The sequence below is a fragment of the Rana temporaria genome, chromosome 3 (genome assembly GCF_905171775.1).
Source record: "Rana temporaria chromosome 3, aRanTem1.1, whole genome shotgun sequence".
In the NCBI taxonomy this organism is placed as follows: domain Eukaryota; kingdom Metazoa; phylum Chordata; class Amphibia; order Anura; family Ranidae; genus Rana; species Rana temporaria.
Genome location: NC_053491.1, coordinates 218,892,885 through 218,918,671, shown reverse-complemented (window position 1 = coordinate 218,918,671; position 25,787 = coordinate 218,892,885). Strand labels below are relative to the sequence as shown.

Genomic DNA, 25,787 nt, shown 5'->3' with positions numbered 1-25,787 from the left:
GTGCGCACGATAATGAGCTACGTTTCACGATACGTGAGGGTCCCATTAAGAATTAGAATGCTAAAGAGCAGTGTGTTTTCCTTTTTGTGTTGGGAACATGTGCAATTTTGTCACTGCTCACAACCTGTACAAGTGTGAATTTAGCCCTTTAAATAGCTATTTTTTTTTAATAAAGTAGATGAGAACATATTTAACTTTTTTTTTTTTGCAACAATAACATAAATGTAAGATGCCATAAACGCATTTTTAATAAAATATGGCCAACATGTGACGAGAGAAATTTGAAGCGTAGCCTCCTGTGTAAATATCATTGGGGCATTATCTTTTGCGCATACAAATATCTTAATCTAATATCAGGCCACATTTGCTGGCATGGCCAGTGCTTTTTAAATACCAATAACACTTTTTTACATATAAACATAGAAAAAAGGTGGATTTGAGCAGTAACCCATATGAGCCAATCAGAAATTGGCTTCTTGGAGTTTTCTGTGAAGGACAGCTGAATTCTGCCTGGTTACCTGAATAGCACTGTCCCTTTTGGCTGTGGCAGGGATGTGCTAATATAGATGAGTATGATTCAGGTAGTGGTAACATTGAAAGAATGCCCTTCATGTCCTAAAATTTAATTCTGGGCAGTCCACTAAAAACACATTTGAAATACATATTTGTTGAACTTTCTTTCCTGCCAAAAGACTTTTTAACTTCATTTAACCAGTCTGGTGATCCACGCAACCCTGCCAGAGAGCACAGTTAGGTCGTGGACAAGCAGAACTGCTTGGTCCAGTACACACACCCCCAGCCTTTTTATTGCTAAATGAGGGAATGCTATTATTTTCCCTAGTTTGCTTTCTTTCTTTATCAGCATGTAGATGGTAGCACTGTGCAATTATATAGTGCCTTACTGGCTGCTAGTACCATTCTCCATCCAGGCTCTTGCATTTGACAGGTTAATGATAAGGGTCAGAATACCAAGAGAAATAATCAAAATATTACCATCGCACCCCTTACTGAGTAGGACACAATGGGGTGGATTTACTAAAACTGGAGAGTGCAAAATCTGGTGCAGCTGTATATGGTAGCCAATCAGCGTCCATCTTCAGCTTGTTCAATTAAGCTTTGACAGTGGACAAAACCTGAAAGCCGATAGTAAGACCGCATTCACATCTAGGCGTTTTTACGCCTGTAGCGCTACGCCGCTGCCGCCAGAGGGCTAGAAATACATGTCCCTCTATGGAGATGGTTCACATCTCCACGCCTGACGCCTATCGCCTGAAAAAAGGTCCCGGACCTTTTTTTCAGGCGTCTTTCGGCGTTTCGGCTAGGAGATGGGAAGCATCTCCATAGAGGGGGTCATTCTGGGGCACATCTGGGCGGACAATACCGGCGTTTTGTCGCCGCAAATCGCGGTACAAAACGCCGCTATTTGTACCGCGATTTGCGGCGACAAAACGCAGCGATTTCGTCCGCCTAGATGTGAATGGAGCCTAAATCAACCCCTAAGAGGTTTTGAGCGTTCTTTAGTAACTGACTGTTCGCTATACAAAACATAGAGAAAATGTTGTTAGCACACACGTCCAAAGCACAATAGTTTTGGAATGCTCAGAACACCTTCATCCGACACGTACAGTCATAATATTGACTTAACGTGCCCTATTCATGGCCTATGCCTAGATTTGAAAAGTGTACAAGGCAGTCATTTGAAAGCCTGGGGTTCTGTTTATCCAGCATAGGTTTCCTTTAGTGATTCTTATTGAATGTGTGGATCAGTGGCCTCCAAACTGCAGCCTAGGGCCAAATGTGGCATTTTGTCTACCTTTATCCAGCCTTTACTCACTAACAATGGGGCACCATTCCTTCCACTGGCACTGATGGGGAACTATTCCTTCCCCTGATATCAATGATTAGCACTATTCCTCCTCCTAATACAATAAGACACAGTTTCTTCCCTTGATACCAACAATTGTCACTATTCCTTCCATCAATACCAATGATGAAGCATTATCCACACCCATTGATGCCAAAGCATTTTCTACTCACATTCTGGCCCCCAGACAGTCTGAAGGACAGTAAACTGACCCTTTGAGGTTTGGGGACCCCTGGTATAGATGAATACATTTGGTATTTTTCCTTATATTTGCCTGGAATTTTGTTTACATTTTCTGTATACCCTGGTGGAAAGCACAGGTTATCCAACTACTCAAAATAACATTCTGGCACCTAGATTTGAATGTCTGGTACTGAATTGCATGGTTTTACCATGGCTTGTTATGGTCCTGGTAATAGAAAATACAGTGAGGGGAAAAAATAATTTGATCCCCTGCTGATTTTGTGCGTTTGTCCCCTGACAAAGAAATGATCAGTCTATAAATGTAATAGTAGGTTATTTTTAACAGTGAGACAGAATAACAAAAATATCCAGAAAAACGCATTTAAAAAAAGTTATATAAATTGATTTGCATTTTAATGAGTAAAATAAGTATTTGAACCCCTATCAATCGGCAACATTTCTGGCTCCCAGGTGTCCTCTATACAGGTAACTAGCTGAGATTAGGAGTGCTTCTAACTCGGCTTGTTACCTGTGTAAAAAAACACCTGTCCGCAGAATCCATCAATTGGACTCCTTCACAATGGCCAAGACCAAAGAGCTGTCCAAGGATGTCAGGGACAATAATGTAGACTTACACAGGGCTGGTATGGGCTACATGACCATCGCCAAGCAACATTTGGTGCGATTATTCGCAAATGGAAGAAACACAAAATAACTGTCAATCTTCCTTGGTCTGGGGCTCCATGCAAGATCTCGCCTTGTGCGATTTCAATGATCATAAGAACAGTGCGGAATCAGCTTAGAATGACACGGAAGAATCTGGTCAATGATCTCAAGGCAGCTGGAACCATAGTCACCAAGAAAACAATTGGTAACACACTACGCCGTGAAAGACTGAAATCCTGCAGCGCCTGCAAGGTCCCCCTGCTCAAGAAAGCACATGTACAGACCTGTCTGAAGTTTGCTAATGAACATCTGAATAATTCAGAGGAGAACTGGATGAAAATGTTCTGGTCAGATGAGATCAAAATTGAGCTTTTTGGCATCAACTCAACTCGCCGTGTTTGGAGGAGGAGGAATGCTGCTGCCAAGGGGACAGGACAATTTCATTGCATCAAAGGGACGATGGACGGGGCCATGTACCATAAACGAGAGGCTGAGGGAGAAGGCACTCCTTTGAAACGCGTCGACCGGCAGTGGCCCTTATTTCTTCTGTGACCATCTGGAGTCCATTTGGTTCAAACTCATTGCTGCTACCTTTGGAGACTATTTACACTATGTGCCTTTCACCTACATTTTGTGAGTAGTTTTTTTTCCCTTTAATCATTGTTAATAAAATGTATCCAAATGATAATGCACTAGGCTGGTGCGCTCTTTTTCTTCTTCCTGTTTACTGCTAGGATAACCCTATCCCTGAGGGAAGCAAGGCCAGTGACATGTACCATCACGACACATAGACTGTCTGGTGATCCACTTGTACGAAGGAGTGTCTGTTTTTCGCTACCATGTACCATAATTTCTTGGGTTAGAACCTCCTTCCCTCAGCCAGGGCATTGAAAATGGGTTGTGGATGGGTCTTCCAGCATGACAATGACCCAAACGACACAGCCAAGGCAACAAATAAGTGGCTCAAGAAGGAGCACATTAATGTCCTGGCGTGGCCTAGCCAGTCTTCAGACCTTATTCCAATAGAAAATATGTGGAGGGAGCTGAAGGTTCGCGTTGCCAAACCTCAGCCTCAAAACCTTAATGACTTGGAGAGGATCTGCAAAGAGGAGAGGGACAAAAATCCCTCCTGAGATGTGTGCAAACCTGGTGGCCAACTACAAGAAACGTCTGACCTCTGTGATTGCCAACAAGGGTTTTGCCACCAAATGCTAAGTCATGTTTTGTAAAGGGGTCAAATAATTATTTCACTCATTTAAAATGCAAATCAATTTATAACTTTTTTTTTTTTTAAATGTGTTTTTCTGGATATTTTTGTTATTCTGTCTCTCATGGTTAAATTAAACCTACCATTAAAATGATAGACTGATCATTTCTTTGTCAGTGGAAAAACATACAAAATCGACAGGGGATTAAATACTTTTTTCCCTCACGGTATATGAAAAAAAACAATGTATTGGTCATAGCAAATAATTGGCTTCTCTATCCCTTGTGTATAGGCAGATTAGAGGATGAAGAGAGGTGGCTGTAATGGGCAACAGATCTTCTTTTCTTTCTTTCTTTCTTTCTTTCTTTCTTTCTTTCCTTCTTTCTTTCTTTCTTTCTTTCTTTCTTTCTTTCTTCTTCCAACTATTGTGAATAGACTTGGTCTCTTTATTTTTATTATTCCTCTTCCCCCTTCCTCTCTTCTCCCTTCTCCCTTCTTTCTTCTTTAAATGAAAAAGGACCATTGCTATTGAACAAACATAGGGGTTTATTTACTAAAGCTGGAGAGTGGGCTCACTTCTGCATAAAAACCAATCGGCTTTTATTGCCGAAGCTTAATTGAACACGCTATGTTTAGTAGCTGATTGGTTTCTCTGTAGAAGTAAGACTAATTTGCACTCTCCAGCTTTAGTTAAAAAAAACATAGTACCCATAATACTATAAAATAATGTGGGTTCTTTACCTTTTTTATATGACTCAATTTTAATTTTAACCTGTGTTACTTTAAAATGAGTTGGTTTATATAAAACTGTTTCAAATATAATCTTTTTTTTATCAATAAAATATATATCGCGTTTAATTTGCCATCTCCTCTATAATCCCATTTTTTCTTTTTTTTTCTTTCCTATAGACCAGGGGTAGTGAATTAAAATTCACGGGGGTCCGGTCGGAAAAAAATTCTTCCAGCGGAGGTCCGAATGTCATATTGGTGCTATGACGCCACATGATATCCTCCACTTCACAGCGCCCCCCCACCACCCACATGCACACACCTTTAAGACCCACACACCATCGAAATCGACATAAAAATCTCAAAATACATTTCTTTCATTTTTATGCAGCACAGATCAGTTGCGGTGCATAGAAACAGAATGCATTTTGCACCACACTGCTCAGCACGCAGGGGCGCTGTTTCAATGTGAACAGGACACATAGAAAACAGAGACCTGTGTTTTGCCAGTGCAGAAATCATAGAACCCCTTTTACATCAGTGTCCTCAGCCCCCCCCCCCTTACATCACATCCCCCTGCCTCATCACAAACCCCCCATTACAGACTGACCCCCCCAAATCACAGATCCCCCATCCCAGACTGACCCCCCAAATCACAGACCCCCATCACATACCGATTCCCCCCCCCCCCCATCACAGATGGACACCCCCAGCACAGACTGATTCCCCACAATCACAGATGGACCCCCCAATCACAGACTGAACCCCCACAATCACAGATCCCCCTATCACAGGCTGACCCCCCCAAATCAGATCCCCCCAAATCACAGACCCCCTATCACAGACTGATCCCCCAATCACAGATGGACCCCCCAATCACAGATGGACCCCCCACAATCACAGACCACCCCATCACAGACTGAACCCCCCCACAATCACAACCCCCAAATCAGACCCCACATCAGACTGATCCCCCCAATTACAAACTGAACCCCCCACAATCACAGAACACCCCATCACAGACTGAACCCCCCACAAACACAGATCCCCCCCATCACAGACTGACCCCCCAAATCAGACCCCCTATAACAGACTGACCCACCAATCACAGACTGACCCCCCAAATTCACAGACCACCCCATCACAGACTACCCCCCCCCACCCCCAATCACAGACTGAACCCCCCCAATCACAGACCCCACTATCATAGACTGATCCCCCCACAATCACAGACTGACCCCCCCCCCCCCCACAATCACAGACCTCCCCAATTACAGATCCCCCCCTATCACAGACTGACCCACCAATCACAGACTGACCCCCCAAATCACAGACCTCCTATCACAGACTGACCCCCCAAATCAGACTTAACTCCCCCCCCCAATTACAAACTGAACCCCCCACCCACAATCACAGAACACCCCATCTTAGACTGAACCCCCCCACAATCACAGATCTCCCTATCACAGACTGCCCCCCCCCCCCCCCAAATCAGACCCCCTATCACAGACTGACCCCCCTATCAGACGGACCCCCCAAATTCACAGACCCCCCATCACAGACTGAACAACCCCCTCCCTACAATTACAGACACACCACACCCCCCCCGTCGCAGACTGACTCCCCCCCGTCGCAGACTGACTCCCCCCCATCACATTCCTCTCAATAGTAAACCCCTGTCCTGTCCTGCACAGCACAACACTCCCCCTCCCCACAGAAAACCTACCTTATTCACACAGGACATGGAGCGTGGCCGCTCTGGACAATGGGCGGGACCTTTCCCATTAAAAGCGAGTGATTTGTTGCTGGGACCGACCCGCTGCCTAGCAACCAATCACCCACTTTTTAACCTAAAAAGTCCCGCCCATTGTCCAGCGCGGTCGTGATTCATGTTTGTGTCAATAAGGCAGACAGGCAGTGTGGGGAGGGGGGAGTGCAGAGACGGCACAGAGCTGCTGCGCCTGCCATGCTGTGTATATAGCGGCATCGGCAGGCGGGCGAGCCGGACACACAGGCGAGGCTGCGGTCCGGGTAGAAAGGCCACTGGGGCCGGAACCGGACCGCGGTCCGCCATTTAGTGACGCCCGCTATAGACCAAGCATATAAAACAAAATGGCTTAATAGTTGCTGCAAGACATGTTTTTTGAAAGTTTTCTACTTCCCAGTTGTATCTTGTGTGTTCCTTTGCAGTGTATCTGGGCTGTGTTCATCTATTAATTAAAGCCTGCAGCCACTTGCACATCCTGGAGACTGACTACAAAGGAAGTCTCACATCTTTGCTGCATAGCTTGTGACAAAGCCTCAGTGGATCCCAGAAGAGATATAGTTACTTGTACTCATAGCATCTTAAAACAGAATCAAGACATTAAGTACCTAGCATGTTCTGCCTTATTAAGAATTTTTTATTTATTTTTTTCAGTGTTGGCGGCCTTATACTAGACACAACTGTTTCCGACCCAAACTTGGTTGGGATTGTTGTCTACACACCAGTAATAAATGGTAGGAATCTTTATATTGTGTTTTTTTTTTTTCTTTGTCTTACCAAAGTCATTGTCCTCATAATTAGTAAAATTAATCATTGTATGGGCTAATGATATAAAAATGCATGAAGCCAAGTCTGCTTACCATTTGTACATTTTTAAAGTGTTTATCTATGGTCAAAATTTAAAATCATCATATATTATTTCATACATAGCGTATACATTGTATTTGTTATTTCTAGCCTACTCCTAATAACAATGATCTTGATGTTTGTAAATGTACTTTGTGAAGATCCCAAAACATTTTCACATAGGGGTTTATTTACTAAAGACAAATCCAGTTTGCACTGCAAAAGCACTTTGAAGTGCAGTCGCTGTAGACCTGAGGGGGACACACAAGGAAAATAAAAAAACAGCATTTTTACTTGTACATGATTGGATGATAAGATCAGCTAAGCTTCCCCTCATTTCAGATCTTCCCCTCAAATCTAAAGAGACTGCACTTCCAAGTGCACTTGCAGTGCAAAGTGGATTTGCTTTTCGTAAATCAACCCCATAGTTGGACTAGGCACTGCTGTGTCACACATTTCACAGGTCCTGCCTTCTGAACTACAGAGGTGTTGAGAGGAGAAGTCTCAAGAGTGGCAAACTCTTTAAAAAAAAATCATCTTGCATGCAGCAAGGTACCATGGCATATGTAGTCCTCAAAAATTGAAGGTGAGCTGCAGAGGATGTGCGGAATCTAGGAAATAGAAGAAAGATATAGCAGCAGGCACACAGCACTCAATATATGAAAGGGTTCAATGGCCTTATATTGGATTGTCAGTAATAATTGTTTGTTGCTTCAATGGCCTTATATTGGATTGTCAGTAATTGTTTGTTGCTATTACAATGCTGATATTATGAAATGAACGCATATGCTGTGACCATAGATTCCTGTAAATATGTGAATTTTAAGCACAGACATTTTCAATGAGCTACAACAGATAATTCATAAGTTTCTCACCCACACATATATAAAGATGACATTTATGTCACAGCTGGAGAGAGAATTTTTATAAACATCAGCTCCTTAAAGGCATGCAGCAAATATTAAATTGTACAGCGAGTTCTATTCATGTACAATCTATTCTCATGCCCAGTTAATTGGGTTTTCCATGCAGGTAAAATTCCAGGAATTGGCATTGTCTTGTGGATAAGTGTGGCTCAATAAAACCTGTAAAGAATTGTATCTGAATTAATAGCGAACACGTATTAATCTATTGTGTTTATCAGCGCACAGGTCCCAGGTACTGTAGTATAATAAATTATCCAACCTTTTGTCAGTACAGTGACTCAATACACATGCCACTCGCTGCACAATTTTGTTAGCAATGCATGTTCAGAATCTGTTGTGAATTATGTCTCAGAAAACCCTGACCAGTTTTCTGATAATTGTCCTCTGTCTCAGTGGACATCATCAAATTTTCTTGGGAGTAATTAGCAGACAATTTTGCCTCATCACTATAGTTCTATGATGGGCTCAATGGTGTGACTGGCTCATTTTATTTGTTTCAATAACATCCACATAGGACACAACCAAAGTGTATAAGATTGACTGTGTTTTATTTTAGGCTGGTTAATACTGATACGATGCAGGAACCACAGCGATTCCTGTGTGGCTTCCTGCATTGCATCAGACTCGCAAGCAGTTCATACTGCTCTCTGCGAACCTCTGCTGGTGTCAATATGAAGTTAATGACACCCCAAAATCAGTTTGCAGATAGAATCTGATTGTATAGGTCCAAACACCTATGCGATCCGATTCCAGTGCAGTAAAAAAAAGGGTCCCGCACCATGGTGCGAATGGGATGCGATTTCAGTGATGTAAACTGTATGGCTGAAGTCACACCGCGCAGACATTGCATGTGATGTATGCACAGGCATGCGGTGCAAATCACATGCAATGTCTGGCATTGCAGCAGTGTGAATCCAGCTTTAAGATCTTATTTTTTACTTCTGATCATCATTTTATGTCATTGGTTACTCTTGTACTATGCATTTTGTTATAGGTAATATTTAGATCAATAACGCCTCTTGCAAAAGATGTTAAGGGTCAGTCCACCCCAAAAGTGATCGTTCAGTCTATAGTTCAAACTTGCTTGCGGTTGCTCTGAAATAATTATCCTGAAAAACTTTAGGAAATGCCTCTATCTGTAAATTATTATGAAAGGGTGTCCCTTAATGATTTTGCTATGAGGTCGATTACACATGGTTATGTTCCTGTCCAGCACCTACCAAGAACGAAATATCAATTTCAAGTGGACTGACAGTTGTGCTTCGTTCATGGGAGCCAACCTGCTGCCGTATAACGATGGCGGCTGGTCAACAAGCAGCTAAAGTGTTTGTTACTCTAACAAAAATAAATAAAATAAAGATCCTGTTCCTTTTTAAGCATATTATACAGCGCCGTACTTGTGCTGTGTAATTAGGCACCCTGTTTTGCCTGAAATACCTGGCTGATCCTGCCTGGTTCTGTCCTCCCCCTGTAAACTGACCACGGTTTATCAAGACTGCTGAGCCCTGACATCGTGGTCGGTTTACATGCCTCCTGTGTCAGTGCCCGGCCCCTCCCCTCCTGCTGCTGAAATTACTTTAAGGCTGGGTTCACACAATTGCGAATTGGCTGCAGGTTTTCTTCGCATCCAATTTGCATAGCAGGAGATTGTGACCAGATCTCTTTTGGCGACTTCGGTTGCGATTTTTAATAAACATGTGCAAGAACCCACACATATTTCTGTCAAATCGCCCCCCAAAGTGGGACAGCATTGCCGGGTTGAAATTGTGCGAGTTCAACTGAACTCGCATAATTTCTTACCCGAAGCAATGTGAACCTAGTCTAAGTGTCCTAAATAACCCTGGTTGTTTCCTAATGACAGGTGCTCCCATTTCTGTTTTTATAAAATGCCGGCTATATCTGATTTCAGAGCGCCGCTCGGCACTCGCGTGGCTGGCTGGCTCTCTCCTCCTCTCGTGTAGACTGATGTTAGCAGCTATCCAATGGGGAGAGGAGAGAGCCGACTGGTCACGTGAGCGCCGAGGGGTGCTCTGAAATCGCCAGCATTTTTCTTGGAACACACGACAGGAGCATCTGTCATTAGGAAACGGGATTATATGAAGTTGTCACAGTGGGTTAACAACCACTTTAATTTGAACAGCTGTTTTAAGGTGTGTTTTTTTTTTTTTTTTATCACAAATTCCTCCTTTATGCTGTCATACAGTGCATATTATTCATGTAAAGGAAAATATAACAGAAAAATGGCGAAATGACAAAGTCTGTATGATTTATCTTCTAATTACTCTCCCCTTGTCATAAGTTGCCCTCTACAATAGATGATTTTCTTTATCTCCGTTTCCTTTTTTAGACTGACTCGCATACAGTGCATTCACTGTAAATGAATATATTATTGCAAATAATGAGAAATTATTTCAAAGCTTTATCATTCAACGGTTGTTTTTATGTCACCTGTTAAGATTTAAAAGGGAAGCGTTCATGACTTTTTTGAGTTTTTTAAAAGAATATTCATTTTTGATTTGGTTGCATAAAAGCTTTACTTCCCATTTTAAATATTATCTTGATTGTTCTTCCATTGTGCTCATTTTGTCAGGCTTGCTGTGCTTTGCTATAAAAACACTGTCTTGTTGTTTTTTTCGTTTTTTTTTTTTTTTGGTATTCTGTCTAAACTGACTAGTTAATGGTTTTAATTAGGGTTGTCCAGATACCGATACCAGTATCGGTATCGGGACCGATACCGAGTATTTGCGGGAGTACTCGTACTCGTGCAAATACCCCCGATACCTAAATAGAATACTTTCCCCCCCTTTCCCCCCCCCCCCGCCGCTGCATCGCGCCGCCGCATCGAGGGACATGGCTAGAGGGACATTGCTGCATATGTGAGGGACATGGCTAGAGGGACATTGCTGCATATGTGAGGGACATGGCTGCATATGTGAGGGACATGGCTAGAGGGACATTGCTGCATATGTGAGGGACATGGCTAGAGGGACATGGCTGCATATGTGAGGGACATGGCTAGAGGGACATGGCTGCATATGTGAGGGACATGGCTGCATATGTGAGGGACATGGCTAGAGGAACATGGCTGCATATGTGAGGGACATGGCTAGAGGGACATGGCTGCATATGTGGGGGACATGGCTGCATATGGGGGGGACATGGCTGCATTTGGGGACACATTTAAAAAAAGTATCGGTATTCGGTATCGGCGACTACTTGAAAAAAAGTATCGGTACTTGTACTCGGTCCTAAAAAAGTGGTATCGGGACAACCCTAGTTTTAATTTTACCTAAAACAATATTGATATTGCCTTAACAGCTTTGGCACTATTCTTGTTTTACACCGCTCCTGTGGTTGTCCCTTTTACTGGTGAGCTTTACTTGCATGTATAAAATTGATAAACGAATACGGTAAATAATCTTAGGTTATTTAAGAGCAGTATATGCAAATGTAATTTGTCTATACTTCCCTTCTGTGACCCAGAATCCACCAACAGCGTGCTAAAGCACTCAAGTGAGCACTAGAGAGGTAGAGTGGAGACTGACAGTCACGCTCTCCATTGAGAACGGACCAAGAACTGAGTAATCAGCAGTCATGCGATCGCTCAGTTATCAGGCCTAAAGCTGGCAGGGGACAAATACAGCATCAGATTGATGCTATAGCATTGAGTACTTATATTTTTTTACATTACCATGCTTCTCCTTTACCTTGATCAATACAAGTACTCTTGTCGGGGGTGCAATTTTATTTTTTGCTAATGTAAATAAGGAATCCCATGCTGAAAGAAATATGCCATTTCTTTATCTTTCAGAAAATATTTGCCTAGCGCACACAGGTAATCAAAACTAGGACCTGAATTCAGTAATGCAATCCCTTAGGCCAATTTTATGGGGACTTTCCAGGCTACAATGAACTCAAATATTTATGGCCACACAGTTCCCAACAAGACAAATATGTGTAGTACACATTTAGGCCCCATGCACACAAGAAGCAATTACAAACACCTCTAAACTCACGTTTTCAAAGGCAAAAACCAGCGTTTAAAACGCCCGTTTTTACCGCGATTGCGGCTGTCAGCCCTTATCTCAAAGACATTGTAGACCCTCCCAAAGTCTAAAACGCAAAAATAAAACGCTTCTGAACCCAAAATTTTGCATCTGAAAAAACGGACATAAACCCAACTGCTTTAAAACGCCAAAAAACGTGATTGTGTGCATGGACACATAGAATAACATTAAATGTGTTAGCACGAGATGTGCTAAACTCGAGTTTAGCAGCGTCTCGTGTGCATGGGGCCTTATAGTATTCATGTTTTCGTGCTCACATAGTCTTAAAATATGTTATGATAATGACTGGGGGCAGCCTTACGCTCCCTAAAACACTGTCGCCTGAAGTTGGGGGTAAGAGCTACACTCCTCTAGCCCATGAGAATGTAATGTAAGCTCAAGAACATTATTGGTAGTAATGCTGTTCCTTTACCCAGCTAACCAAGTATGACTGTACATTATCAACATATTTGCATATTTGATGGGTGCATTGAGGCAGGAAAACACCAGCATTTTTGGTCCATAATCCATATTTCCCCAGATTTATGGCTCTACTTCCCTTCTATATAACACAGCGTGGCGATGCCACTAATCTGGCCATAATTATTACCCAGCAAGAGATGGCCTAGAGCTGTGTGCTATTTCAGCCAGCTGCCACTAAACTGCAATCTAGACTACCCTTCAGCTATTTATGTTCATTGTTTTCTCAGACAGCATTCGGTCCTATGGCTACATGTATTGGGTATAGAACTCTTCTAGAGGAAAAGGAACATTAGTATCTCATTATGATTTTTATTAGGTAATATGCCTACATGCCTTGCTGAAATGTGACACTAAATGCTCCGCACTGTGCTTTTAAATTTAGTAGGCGGTTATGAGACAACATTTGCATGTGTTTCTGGTAAATGGGACAGGGAAGTTACACAGTTGGTAGAACTATACCTCTTTTCATACCCAAATCCCATGTAGCATTAGTCATTTTAGAGAGGTCAGAAGTTATGTAGTGCAGTTACCAATTAAGCATCGCTTTTATTGATGGCAAATCTACATTATGAAAATCTCTCAATTTTATTTAGTTTCTACTTGATGCAGTTGTCTTTCTTTTGTAAGATTCCCGTGCCAACGTTAATGACTTGGCCCCAGAAATCATTAACCTATATTGTAGAATACACCCAGCCATAACTGACCATTACATTCGGCAGGCATACAGAACGTTCTGTTTTCTTAGAATAAAAATAGACCCTTTGCTGAGATGCATTGCACAATATGCTGTATTTGTCTGGACTAGTGTGGAGGTCATCTACACATTTGATCTTCGTTTAAATATTTGAAAGTAAATCTGTGACATGTAAAGCAAATGTCAGTCTTTAAAAACATCAAAGGAGATATGCATCTGTTCAGACCTCTTATGTCTTGTGCCACAGAGCAATGTTTCGCTTTCAACCTCTTCACGGGTTCCTTGTGCAGCTTCATATGAAGCTTCTGATGATATCTTGTGACGTTCATGTCCAGATATCCGATTCCTCTTTGGAAAGACATTGGTTTGTAACATCCTGGCTACCCGACGTGTTTTTTATTTTATTTTTTTATTTTTATTAATCTGTTTGCTTACGTGTTGAAACACTGGGCTTCTGTAGCAAATGTCTGAGAAAACCAAATACTGTTGAATATATTAAAATAGATGCAAACCTAATCACCAAATTGTCATATAATGTAACCTCCAGCTTTTGTTAGAACAGTATATGGTAATCCTGGTATAAAATGTTCTTGTTTGGTACTACTTCCTGTTATGAGGTGTAAAATTAATTTCCAGTGGCTTGTGGTGTTGGGCCTCATGCACACTGCCGCTCCTAAGGAGGTGTGGGTATTTTTTTTTCTCCCTCTAAACTCCTCTGCATGCTAGCCTATGTGTCCATGCACACGTAGGCTTTTACCAGCTGTCAGTGGCAGGGGCTTTTAAACGCAGAAAGAAAACCCCCACTGCCAGTTTTTATAATTTCCAGCACCCTGGTTAAAACTGGCTTTGCTAAGGTTATATCATGCTTGGGATTCATTCTTGGATATTGGTAAGCCAATAATAGGAAAATATGGAATTTCCCCTTCTGTACAATTCTCTGTACACCAAGCTGGAGATGAGTCTAGCCTAAAGTGTAATGGTCAATTGGCCAAGTCCCTGACTTCTATGATCTAGGCAGACACCATCATTTAGATATAGAATGAGTCACCCTTTGCTCAACATATGATTGTTCAGGTGGCTGGGAACAATAACAATGATAAATATTCTTCTGTTCACTTGAAGGTGGGTGAAAGTACATTATCCATTTGCTTCTTTTGTAGTGGTGTAAAAATTTAACCATGGAACTTTAAAGTGTCTACCCTCTAAAATGGCTAAGAACCTAGTTTTATTCTGCTGAATGCTTTGTCCAAAATCCAGTTTTGTTTTAGGCTTATTGGTTTTTAAGGGATTTCTGTACTATGTTAACTGTTCATCAGTTTCACCATGATCTGTGGCAGGCTGCCAGACTATTTATTTAGGCTACTCATGCTTTAGACCTAGCACTGGCAGATGACCTATATGGAAAAGGATAAAAAGCTTAGAAGCAACAACTGAGAAAAAGGATGCTTTTAGCATCAAAAGGAGGGCACACGCTATCATCTGTACATCCATAACAGGATGCCTTGCACTGAGGATTAAAGGAAAGCTGTTTCAAATAGCTTTTGAAGCCCACTGGGTTCTTTCATAACATACCCATGGCAATTCTAATAAAGAATACACCATATAGGCAATAATGAGCAAAGAAACAGCAGCTGATTTATTCATATTGACCACACTAGAAAGGCACAGTATGCTAGCAAACCTTCAAAGCCAAAATACAGCAGTCATTGAGTAAAGAAATACTGAATCTAGCAGTGCAATTTTGTGTCGTCTCATAATTGGGATAATTCAAGTGACATCATAAATTCCTTTTTGACATTCAGATGTTAGAGCATCAGAACCCTCTGCAATACTTGCATGACTAATGAGTGCCACTTTCTTCTCTACAGTTTAGGAAAGGATTGTACACTCTGGCAGGGAGATTCTCCACCCTGTTGTGCAAACTGTCTCAGGTACACTGTACTGCCACATAGGGTATTGGAAATCTTCATATCTGGAGCATCGTTTGTCTTTGCCAGGTTAGCCATAGTCCATGTAAAACGCATATGTCCAGTATTGGATAGATGCAGATGGTACACAGTAGCTTATTATCATCCAGGAGCTTCAGCAATGACCGCTTCCAATTGGAGCTGCCAGCTTTGCCCTCTTCTATATTTAGATTCTTTATTATGAAGCAAAGTAAAACGCCCTCTGGCAAGGTGCAGGTGAAGTGTATTGGCAGAGGTACAAAGCTGCAGGTAGACACTTGGGAGAGGATAATGAAACCACAGGCTGCTGGTCACACAAGAACAGTGCCACCAGTTGGTAGCGCATGCAGGCAGTAGATAGGTGACATCTTCAGTTTCATAAAAATAAAAAATAGTCTGATACAGATCAGTAAATATTCCAGCATATTTTAAGATGCCTAATGCAGCATTAATCCAACCAGGCCACTGGGTATATATGTGAGGCATGTGTGAACACACTTGGATCACTTTGAAGGCAGCCATCTTGATATGAAAAGGGCGTTTTTAGCAGATTAAAAACATTACATTGTATAGCTTGTGTTTTTTTTTTTTTTTTTTTTTTTTAGATTTATTGTTTTTCAGTGAACATTAAAATACAATTGTCATGAGAGAATTATGAGGGCTTCCATTGCTTTCTCCAAAATACCTATCTGTTATGCAGATGCATTCGCATAAACACTTTGAGTCCTTGACCTGAAACAACCATGGAAATGCAGACTTTTCTCCAATTGTCCTTTTTGGTGCATTTTTATTCTAGGTACTGTATGAAACAGCCAGTCAACTAGTTTATTCAGGAGGCCAGCACTGGACACCCCTATATTTCAGTCATGACAGATGTGTTTTTTAAGAAGCCATACTGAAAGTGATCCAGGCATTATACTAAGAGGATTCCTCAAAATGTGTTCAGTATTCTATTAATTTTAAACTAGGCTCAACTACAGCCACAATTCCGTCGGTTCGAACATTAAAAACGTGTTTCTGGTTGAATAACACAAGTTTTAAAGCCCTACTTCAGTCATAATTTTTATTTTAGTATTGAATTAAAAGTTTCTTCTCGTTTCCGTTTTTGATTCCACCAGGACAATCAAAGCACAGACAGCAATACAAATATTCTAACCCACATGTCAAACCCAAAGCCCATGGGCCTAATCCAGCCTGCCAGGCCATTTCATGTGGCCCTCGCACCCAGGGCAATTTTTAACCTTTTGAACTTTTGAAACTGCACTCTGTACATCCCGAACTTTGTACATAGTGCATCCCTGAACCCAGCACTTGCTATGTAGCTTACTCCTGAACTCTGCACATACGGTACCCCTGGAACTGCACGTAACGCACTCTTGCTATTTATTGCCCCCTTAATATCTGCCCAGCATGCATGCGGTTGTGGTTGAGTTCCTGCACCTATGCTCTGAGAAAAGAAACCACAGAAACACTTGTATATTCTTCCAAAAACAGGCTCTTTGAGGGCAACAATCATGCTGACATGGCCCACAATGAAATTGAGTTTGACACCCCTGTTTTAACCTCTTCCACATTCTACTAAAATGTGTTTTACCAGTTTCCCAGCAGTGTTTTGCTGGAAAGATTTTTCACTGCTTCCTTTCTTGGCAGGATATGAAGAGAAACCTCCCTTAATACCTGACAGAGGCTTTCACCCACCTATCCAAAATTAAATACATTTTTGGCTGGAGTTGGGCTTGTAATTTGTGCCTCCACTTTCTAAATATACTATGTGCTTTTAAAGTCCTCAGTTGTAAAAATCATAAGGGGTTAAGTTATTGGCCAATTGGTTTATCTATACTGTCCAATTAAAACCTGTGCACGTCAAACATAAAGTCCACATGCTTTACCTTAAGGTGAGTTCTAGTAATAAGTTGCATTTAGATTCCCTTCCCTCACAAACTTCTTTTGCTGGCCATAGATAAGTCTTGTTTTATTTTTTGGCGGATCCATAAAAAAAACAAATTGATTCCACCATCCACACAAGCAAGATGGAGGAATCCTCCCTGCTGTGCAATTGTATTGTTAGAGTAGAATCTCCGCTTTCGGCATAACTGATCAGTGTCTGCAGCCGCTGATTGAGAGAACTTTTGCTGCAACAAGTCAGTTAGACGTAAGTCAGTGGTTCAATCGACTCCTGTCAATCTGGAACGGCCACACATGGATTGAAATTCAGCTGGTCACTGCTGAACTGGACAGATTTCAATCCATCTATAGTATAGCCAGCTTAAGGCAGTTTTGAATGTTTTGTTGACATTTTATATCGGGCTTTCTGAATGTGAGAGATAGCATGGCACCTGCAATAAGTGTATTTGGGAACAGACAGTGATTCCCAGATCACTAGAATACTCCGAATTAGACCCCTTGTGTTATTTTGGCACTTTGTTGATACCTGGTAAAATTCATATTTTAATGTTTAAAAATCACACATATATATATATATATATATATATATATATATATATATATATATATATATATAATATATTCCTCCAGACAGTCCTAGCATTACTAGTCATTCCTATTCTCCTCTGATATCGGTGGCAGAAGGCCCCATATTTCTGGGCAAGGCAATGCTCACCAAATGAGGTATAGGTACTAGGGATGCACCAATACAATTTTTTGTAAACGTATAAATGAATTCATTGTTTATTCAATTAATGCAAAAATCATACCCAACAACAAATTCTTGAATTGCAGAGTCCTTAACCACTTATTGACCGCCCACTGTATATATACATCGGCATTTTAAAGATGGGTAACATGGTAACGGCAGCAGCTGCTGCCACAACCGAGGTATCCATCTTTTCAGTGGGCGGTCCTGTTTATGATCATGGTGGTCTCTGTGGCGGATTCACATCGAGATCACCGTTATCGGCAGCAAAAGAGGGCCTCCTGGCAATTGGGTCCTTCTCCTTCCTTGGTATGGATACTAGTGAGGGCAAGATGGCCCCTGCCCAGCTCCATACCATAGCAGGACGGAAGCGATGTCAAAACGTCACTTCCGCCCATACCTCTTAAAGGAACATTTTTTTGTAATTTTTGCATTTAAGTCCAAATATGAGATCTGAGGTATTTTTTGACCCCCAGATCATATTTTTAAGAGGACCTGTCATGCTTTTTTTCTGTTACAAGTGATTGTTTACATTCTCTGTAATGGGAATAAAAGTGACCCAAATTTTTTTTATATTTTTTTTAAGTTTTAAAATCAAAGTAAAATGAATAAGACGAGCTCGCACGCAGAAGCGAACGAATGTGAAAACAGTGTTCAAAAACCACACATGTGAGGTATCGCTGGAGCGAGAGCAATAATTCTAGCTCTAGACCTCCTCTGTAACTCAAAACATGCAACCTGTAGAATTTTTTAAACGTCGCCTATGGAGATTTTTATGGGTAAAGTTTGACGCCATTCCACGAGCGGGCGCAATTTTGAAACGTGACATGTTGGATATCAATTTACTCGGCGTAGCATTATCTTTCACAAAATAAAAACAATTGGGCTTACTTTACTGTTTTGTTTTTGTTTTTGTTTTTTTTTAATAAAAAAAAGTGTATATTTTTTCCAAAAAGGGCAGAAGTGACAGCAGACTGGAGTGGAGGAGGAGACAGGGACAGCTGAAATGTCATCGGTTGTTAAGGACGTGGTGGCCTCATTCTTTTTGTTTCCCCCTGCATTCCTCTGACAGATGGGGGAAAAAAAAAATCCTGGAAGTATTGGCTTCCAGTATCAGAGCATTTGCATGAGTACCGATACTCATGCAAATGCTTAGCATTGTCGCAGATACTGATACTGTGAGGCCAGGTGACGGATGCACACCGTTGGGGTCAGTAGTGCACCGCTAAGGTAGTGGACCCTATGGCTGACTGCTGCGTAATGGAACTCTGGGGGGTTAAGGGAGGCAGGTCCACTGGAGCACCAACAGGGATCCCACAGGGAGCTAGAGCATAAGATTCCCTGGTGCACGAAGTCTAAGAGCCAGCATGTGTTCACCAGAGCCTCTAGTGGTGAGGATGGACTGGGCTGCAACTGGCTCCAGTTCGCGGTCCCCAGAGTCTCCCAGCTCACGCTCACAGTAGGCTACAGGAGGATAGAGAGGAAGCAGCAGACTAGTATAACAAGAGATAGTAAGGGGATAAGCCAAAGGTCAGAGCGACTAGGATAAACATAGAACACGCCAGAGGTCAGGGTCACAAGCAGGCAGGGATAGTCGAGAACAAGCCAAGATCGGTAAAACTGAGACGTATAGCACACGGCAAGCAGGAAACCAAATCGCACAACTAACAATGTTGATCAGCACGGTTGGCTTGCAGTGCATAGGTTAATATAGAGTTCCCTGATGGGGCCTGGGGTGGAGCCATGCTTAGAGAAGAGACTACTTAAGCAGCCAGGTGAGAGTGGCTGGCCTATAAAGCAGAACAGATGGAGAAGTAAGCAGACAGAAAAACATTACTGCATAACCATGACATACTGATACCGATACCAGTATTGGTGCAAGCCTAATAGGTACAGTACCATTCTTTTAAATTGTGATGCAAGGCCAGATCAGCATGTTGACTAAGAATGAGCTCTGGCGTGTTCGCATAGTACACGTGCAGAGCCCGCCAGGAAGTGTGCACGGCGCTGCGCGAATCATAGTCAGGGAGACATTGTCCCGATGCTCGGCTGCAGGGATCGTGAAATGTCTCCCTGGCTGTGATTAGCGCAGCGCCGTGCAGACTTCCTGGAGGGCTCTGCACGTGTACTATGCGAACACGCTGGAGCTCATCCTTAATGATGACATGTCTTGTGTCTCTGGTCCCAAACGTTGTACATTTATGTGATCGTGTATTATGTGACAATCTTGTAGGCATGTTGATGACATTTCTTATCCATGACTGTCTGGGTTCACAGGAAGTGGTTTGGATGATTCTAGGTCTCATTTGCACATCTGATTTAAATTGAAACTGCACTGTACTGCACAGTATGATGGTAAAAGACAAATGCAACACATGTTTTTTTTCTTTCTTATGGAATTCTGCTGTTTTTCATGGTTTTCATCCATTAGTAGAGCCATGACTCAATACAATATTGAAAAGTTCTTTGGCATTTCAGTCAGTCAGCTGCCATGTTTGTAACTCTGACCAAGGATATTTGCTAGAAAAGGCATATATTTCCTCTGTAATCAGTAATGTGCATCTTAAATATTGTGGCAGTATGAAATACACACATTATTTATTATATATAATAATAATGAAGATATTATTAAAGTGCATATAAACCCTAACAGTTACCCCCCCCCCCCATTTGCTCCATGTTGGTCTGTTAAATCTACCTTGTTATATCTGTTGGGGGGGATCCTGTTGATCCTTCCAGAAATTCAGTGAACTCCAAAGCTTTGCTTTAAAAAGCTGACGTTCTGTCTATGCTGCAATAATATCAGCCTTGCCTAGTTTACCCCATTCTTTAGAACACTTCCCCGTGTTATGGAGAGGGGCAGTTTTTCTGTGGTCAGAGGCAAGCATCCTAGAGAAACACTGCTGCTTTTCATAGATGCAGTACAGTAAGCGAGCTTTGTCACCCTAGGACCGGAAATGTGTTACTGGCAGGATCACCAGGTGAAAATGAATCTGAGAAAAAATAACTAACTTATTTTGGTTTTTATGTTTAGCTACACTTTAACATCAAAGCAGTTTTAGTTTATTAGATGAACATAAATTGTCTTCAGTCATAAAATGTGTGTTTTTTATTCATGCAGGTATTGGTGGAAATTTAGTAGCCATTCAGGCCAGCAGGATTTCTACCTATCTTCACTTACACAGCATTCCCGGAGAGCTGTCAGACGATGCCAAGGGGTGTTACCATCCTTGTAGGACCTTTTGTGGAGCAGGTATGTTTAATGGTAGTCTAATCGGGAAAATCACGACGATGCACTTTTCCCAATATTATTCATTCACATTTGCTACAATGCCAATCCCTGTCTGTTCTGTGTCATCTGTGCCACTGAATACCTGATTGATTTTTAGTATCCATAATTTCATCCTGTGTCCAGAAATGGTACACCCTTTTACTGGTTAGATTCTTTTCCTAAATTCAAAATGTAAATGATCCGTTGTACTAATCAGACAAGTCTGCTACAAGAGATCTTTTGATCATTGATTTCATGTCTTAACCCTTTTGCTGCTAGGCATTGTACTCCATTTTTACCCTCAGGTGGCCAGACCATTTTAGCAATTTTTGCTTTTTTATTTTTCACCTATAGCTTTCAAAGTTTGTATAAGACCCTCCAAACCATATATTTTGTTCATCAAAACAACATTTTTACAAAAAATCCAATTAATTCATGATTGGCAGATAAATGCACACTTTTTTTTTTTTTATTTATCTTTTTTTTTTTTTTTTTTCCATAATCAACAGACAATACAAATGTACAACAACACAGCCAACATCTGGCTATTCTCAGAGAAGAGACCCACGCAGGGGGTCACAAGGAAGCATTACGCTACCAAAAAATGTTAGATTTACAAAGTTCCATAGTATACCATCATCAATGAGCTGACCTGGTTTATGCTCCAAGGGTGGACTGATAATGAAATAGCTCACCTGAATTATTGTGCTATCAAGGACTGATCTATTAGGTCTTCAAGGGAGGCCGTCAGATATTAGGAGGGTTTCCTAGTCCGCTGCAGAGGTAGATGGTTCTGCTAACCACTTAGTCCACACTCCTCATATTTTTTTGGAAAGCCTCTGTATAGGGGTACCACATTATTGACAAGTGATTTTTTCCATAGACCTATAGAGGGAAAGAACAATGGATTTCCTGGCATAGAACAGCAAGAGCCCAATAAGGTTCTCTCGGCCACCCTGGGCACCAGTTCCTCCACCAACCCCAGAAGGCATATTCTTGGGGATGGAACAATAGAGATGCTTAGTAGTTCATTCACCTCCATAAGGATTTGTGCCCAAAAAACGAATTACTGGTCAGGACCAGAAGATGTGAATGTAGTCCCGGCACTCTGGGAAGAGAAAAGACCATATCTTGTGCACCGGAATGGAGGTGAGATATGCCCAAAGTGCAAAAAATCAGGAAATGAGACCCCGAGGAGGTGTGTGTGTGTGTGTGTGTGTGTGTGTGTGTGTATAGCATGGAGGGGGGTTTCTCTGTACAGTCAAAGCGCAAAATCTGCTCCAAGTCCAATTGCACCAGCTGCCTTTCACCTGATGGGAACTAAGCCTGGAAAGCATGGACAACTGCATATAGCTGAATATGTGTGAGAGCGGAGCATTATGTTGAGAAATTAAGCGATCAAAGGAGAAAATGGAGAGGTCAGAGGTAATGGCTGAAAGAACTTTAATACGTGACTTGGCCCATACCACAGGGTTCGGAATTTCAAAAAAGTGCTGTAGGTTGGTATTGTTTCAAAGGGGGAAGTTTGGGGATACAGCAGTCAGCGGGTACTTTTCACAGGCCAGACCCTCCTTTCAGGCCCCATGCGCAGTATTTCTGCAGATTTTTGTCTTCAGATTTACCAAAAACATATGAGCTCAAACCTTAAGAGTTTAAATTTGTATGCAATCAGGCAGGCCCTTGCACTATACGGAACAAAAATCTGCAGAAAATCAAATAGGTTGTATAGGGGCTTAGGGTGGTACACATAGAGGGGGATCAGGTTGTATGGAGCCTTTGGACCTCGCAGAGGACGGTTCGACAAAGCCTCCACAGACTGTACCGTCGCAGCCTGAGTGCCAAAGCCGAGTTGACTCTATCCGGAACTAGCCACAAAAATGCTGTGACTAATTGAGCTGCAATGATATGTGTAGCAATCTGCGAATGCCAGGCCCCCTGCGACCAAGGGTGCATTAAAGTAGTGAACTTGAAACGGGGACGACGTGGGCCCCAAAGAACAGAGGAGAATTTTTTTATTTAGTTGGGGGAAAAAGATTTGTGAATCCATTGAGGGGAATTGCAAAAAAAATAAAAAATTAAGTTGGGGAAGGATTTTCATTTTGATGAGGTTAATATGACCCAGCAGGGACAGAGGAAGATTCTCCCAAGCTTTCAGCTTGGCTCTTACTGAGTTGACCACTGGGGACAAGTTTAGTGGAATGAAGTCAGCCACATTTCTCGAGATATGTACCCCATAATAGGTAAATTTGTCCACCCATTGTAGCTGAAGAGAACCCCATCCTCCGCAGAATCTCACAGGAAAGGCAACCACGCTGGTACCCTGATGGTTCACTAACCTTCATGCAAGGCATTGAAAATCTACAAAGAATATCCGTAGACTTGTGGGCCAATAAACCCGGTCTGATCCAAGTCTTTAATGGAGGGAAGTAAAGGGTTAAGTCTAGCAGTGAGGAGTTGGTCAGTATTTTAAGGTCATTGTTAAGAAGTGCAATAGGTCTATGAGGCACATAACTTTGGATCTTTACCAGTTTTGGGAATAAGAATAACGTGCGCGTGTGCCATGGAAGGTGGGAGAGAGCCTTGCTCCAGGCAATAAAAGTATAGGGCTGCCAGTCGGGGAGCCAACATGTCAGCATGCGCTACATCAACCAGAAGATCTGGGCCAGGAGCCTTGCCAGCAGATAGGGAGTTAATCACTGCAAGCACCTCCTCTGTGATCATTGGTTCAACTAGATCAGATCTCTGCGTCAGAGAGCCAGCCAAGGGCTATCGGATCCAGAAGAGATGCCAACCTCTCTGGGTCTAAACCCAAGAGTAATGTGGTGGTGTATATAAGGATTCATAAAAACCATGGAAAGCTTGGAAAATGGCCCCCAGAGAGGAGATGGCCTCACCTGTGGGAGAGTTTAGGTTAGGAATCGCGGTAGTAGGGGGCGTCATGGTGGGACATCATTGCCTGAAGGAGGCCACGCCTCCGAAACATGTAGTCGTGGCAATCGTTTGTTTGTGAGCTAGAGAAGATGCTGCACTTCGACTCCCCATTCTGGCCACGAGTGACATCACGCAGCGCCGGCTGGACCGTGCGTGTGTTCAGCAGCAGACACAGCTTGATGAGATGAGGACAGAGGATTTGAATAACACCACCACAACCACAACCACTCGTTCTTGGGAGTCAACTAAGTGATACAGACCAAGAAAGGAGGCATACATTTAGCAGCACATGCGATTCATGTCCAATGCTTGTGAGTGCAAAACCTCCTACCTTTTTAGATTTTTTTTCATTTTAATAATTAACAGTATTGCACTAGGGCAGTCGTGCGCTCTTTTCCTTTTTATATGTTTTTCATCATTGCAGGTCCAGTCTAGTAACCTCTGTTAAGTGAAGGTGTAAACTGTGTTTAGATACCTGCAATGCATCAAGAGGGCGGAGGGCTCAAGAGAGGCGGGCCACCTTTTTGATATCGCTATTACAGAAGAGAATTGGTCTGATTTTATATGATACGTTCAAAACCTCCTGTTATCGCCTCGAGGGACAGGGTGATTCAACTGAAAAATTTCCATTCACACCTCACCCTTGCTAGACTGTATAAAATGGGACTATCCCCCACTGCTGACTGCTTCCGTGGTTGCGGACCAACTGCTGTCTAAAGACAGGTATTTGCACCCACTTACGGCCACACTGTCTCGGGTAAACTGCGGGCAAGACGTCGCCTCCCCCCCACCCGTTGTGTTCTGGGAACACTCGGCTTCCAGTACACAGCGAGAGCCAATCGGCAGGCGTAGCGCAACTCTCGCAAGCGCCGTAGGGAACCGGGCAGTGAAGCTGGAGCGCTTCTCTTCCTGGTTCCCTCACCGAGGATGGTGGCGGGGCAGCAGAGTGACAAGAGATCGCTCGTCCTCTCCTGCGGAAGGCGCTGGACTCCAGGACAGGTAATGTCCTAATATTAAAAGTCAGCAGCTGCAGTATTTGTAGCTGCTGGCTTTTAATATTTTTTTATTTTATTTTCAGCGGACATCCACAAAATATGGGGCATATGGCTGGCTAGCCCACTGACCCTCTCCCCTGTACTACCATGACAGTGGTTCACCTTGTGAGTGTTGTATTAGTCTGGAACTTCTGTTATGCCCAGGATGTTAAAAAAAAAAAACATTGCTTACTCCTCTGTTGATGTTTATATCCACTGGTAGATGTAATATTTAGTTTATTATTGCACACTGTCCAGATTTTCATGATGTGCTGGATTAGGATCATCCTGTTATCAGTGTTGTCGTTTTTTTGGTTTGTACCCTTTTTTTGGTTTGTACCCTTTTTTTGGTTTGTACCTTTTTTTTGGTTCGTACCTTTTTGGACGATGTCTGTATGTCGTAAAACTGCAATAAAAATATCTTAAAAAAAAAAAAAAAAAATAAGTTTCAGGTGGAGGGATAAAATCCATGTTGATCGCAAACCAACACCACCTCCCTCTCCAACGCTGGGAAATCCATTGGGCACCGAGGTGCTTTTGTTA

General features: G+C 42.3%; 1 protein-coding gene across 4 annotated transcripts in view; it reads left to right on the top strand.

The window, feature by feature from the left end:
* SLC41A2 (solute carrier family 41 member 2) overlaps window positions 1–25,787 on the top strand; it is a 124,502-nt gene that overhangs the window by 73,897 nt on the left and 24,818 nt on the right. For all 4 annotated transcript variants that reach the window (XM_040344264.1, XM_040344266.1, XM_040344265.1 and 1 more), the window contains exons 8-9: window positions 7,069–7,148; window positions 21,130–21,261. In XM_040344264.1, coding sequence (XP_040200198.1) covers window positions 7,069–7,148; window positions 21,130–21,261 — 212 coding nt within the window. The remainder of the gene's footprint in view (window positions 1–7,068; window positions 7,149–21,129; window positions 21,262–25,787) is intronic.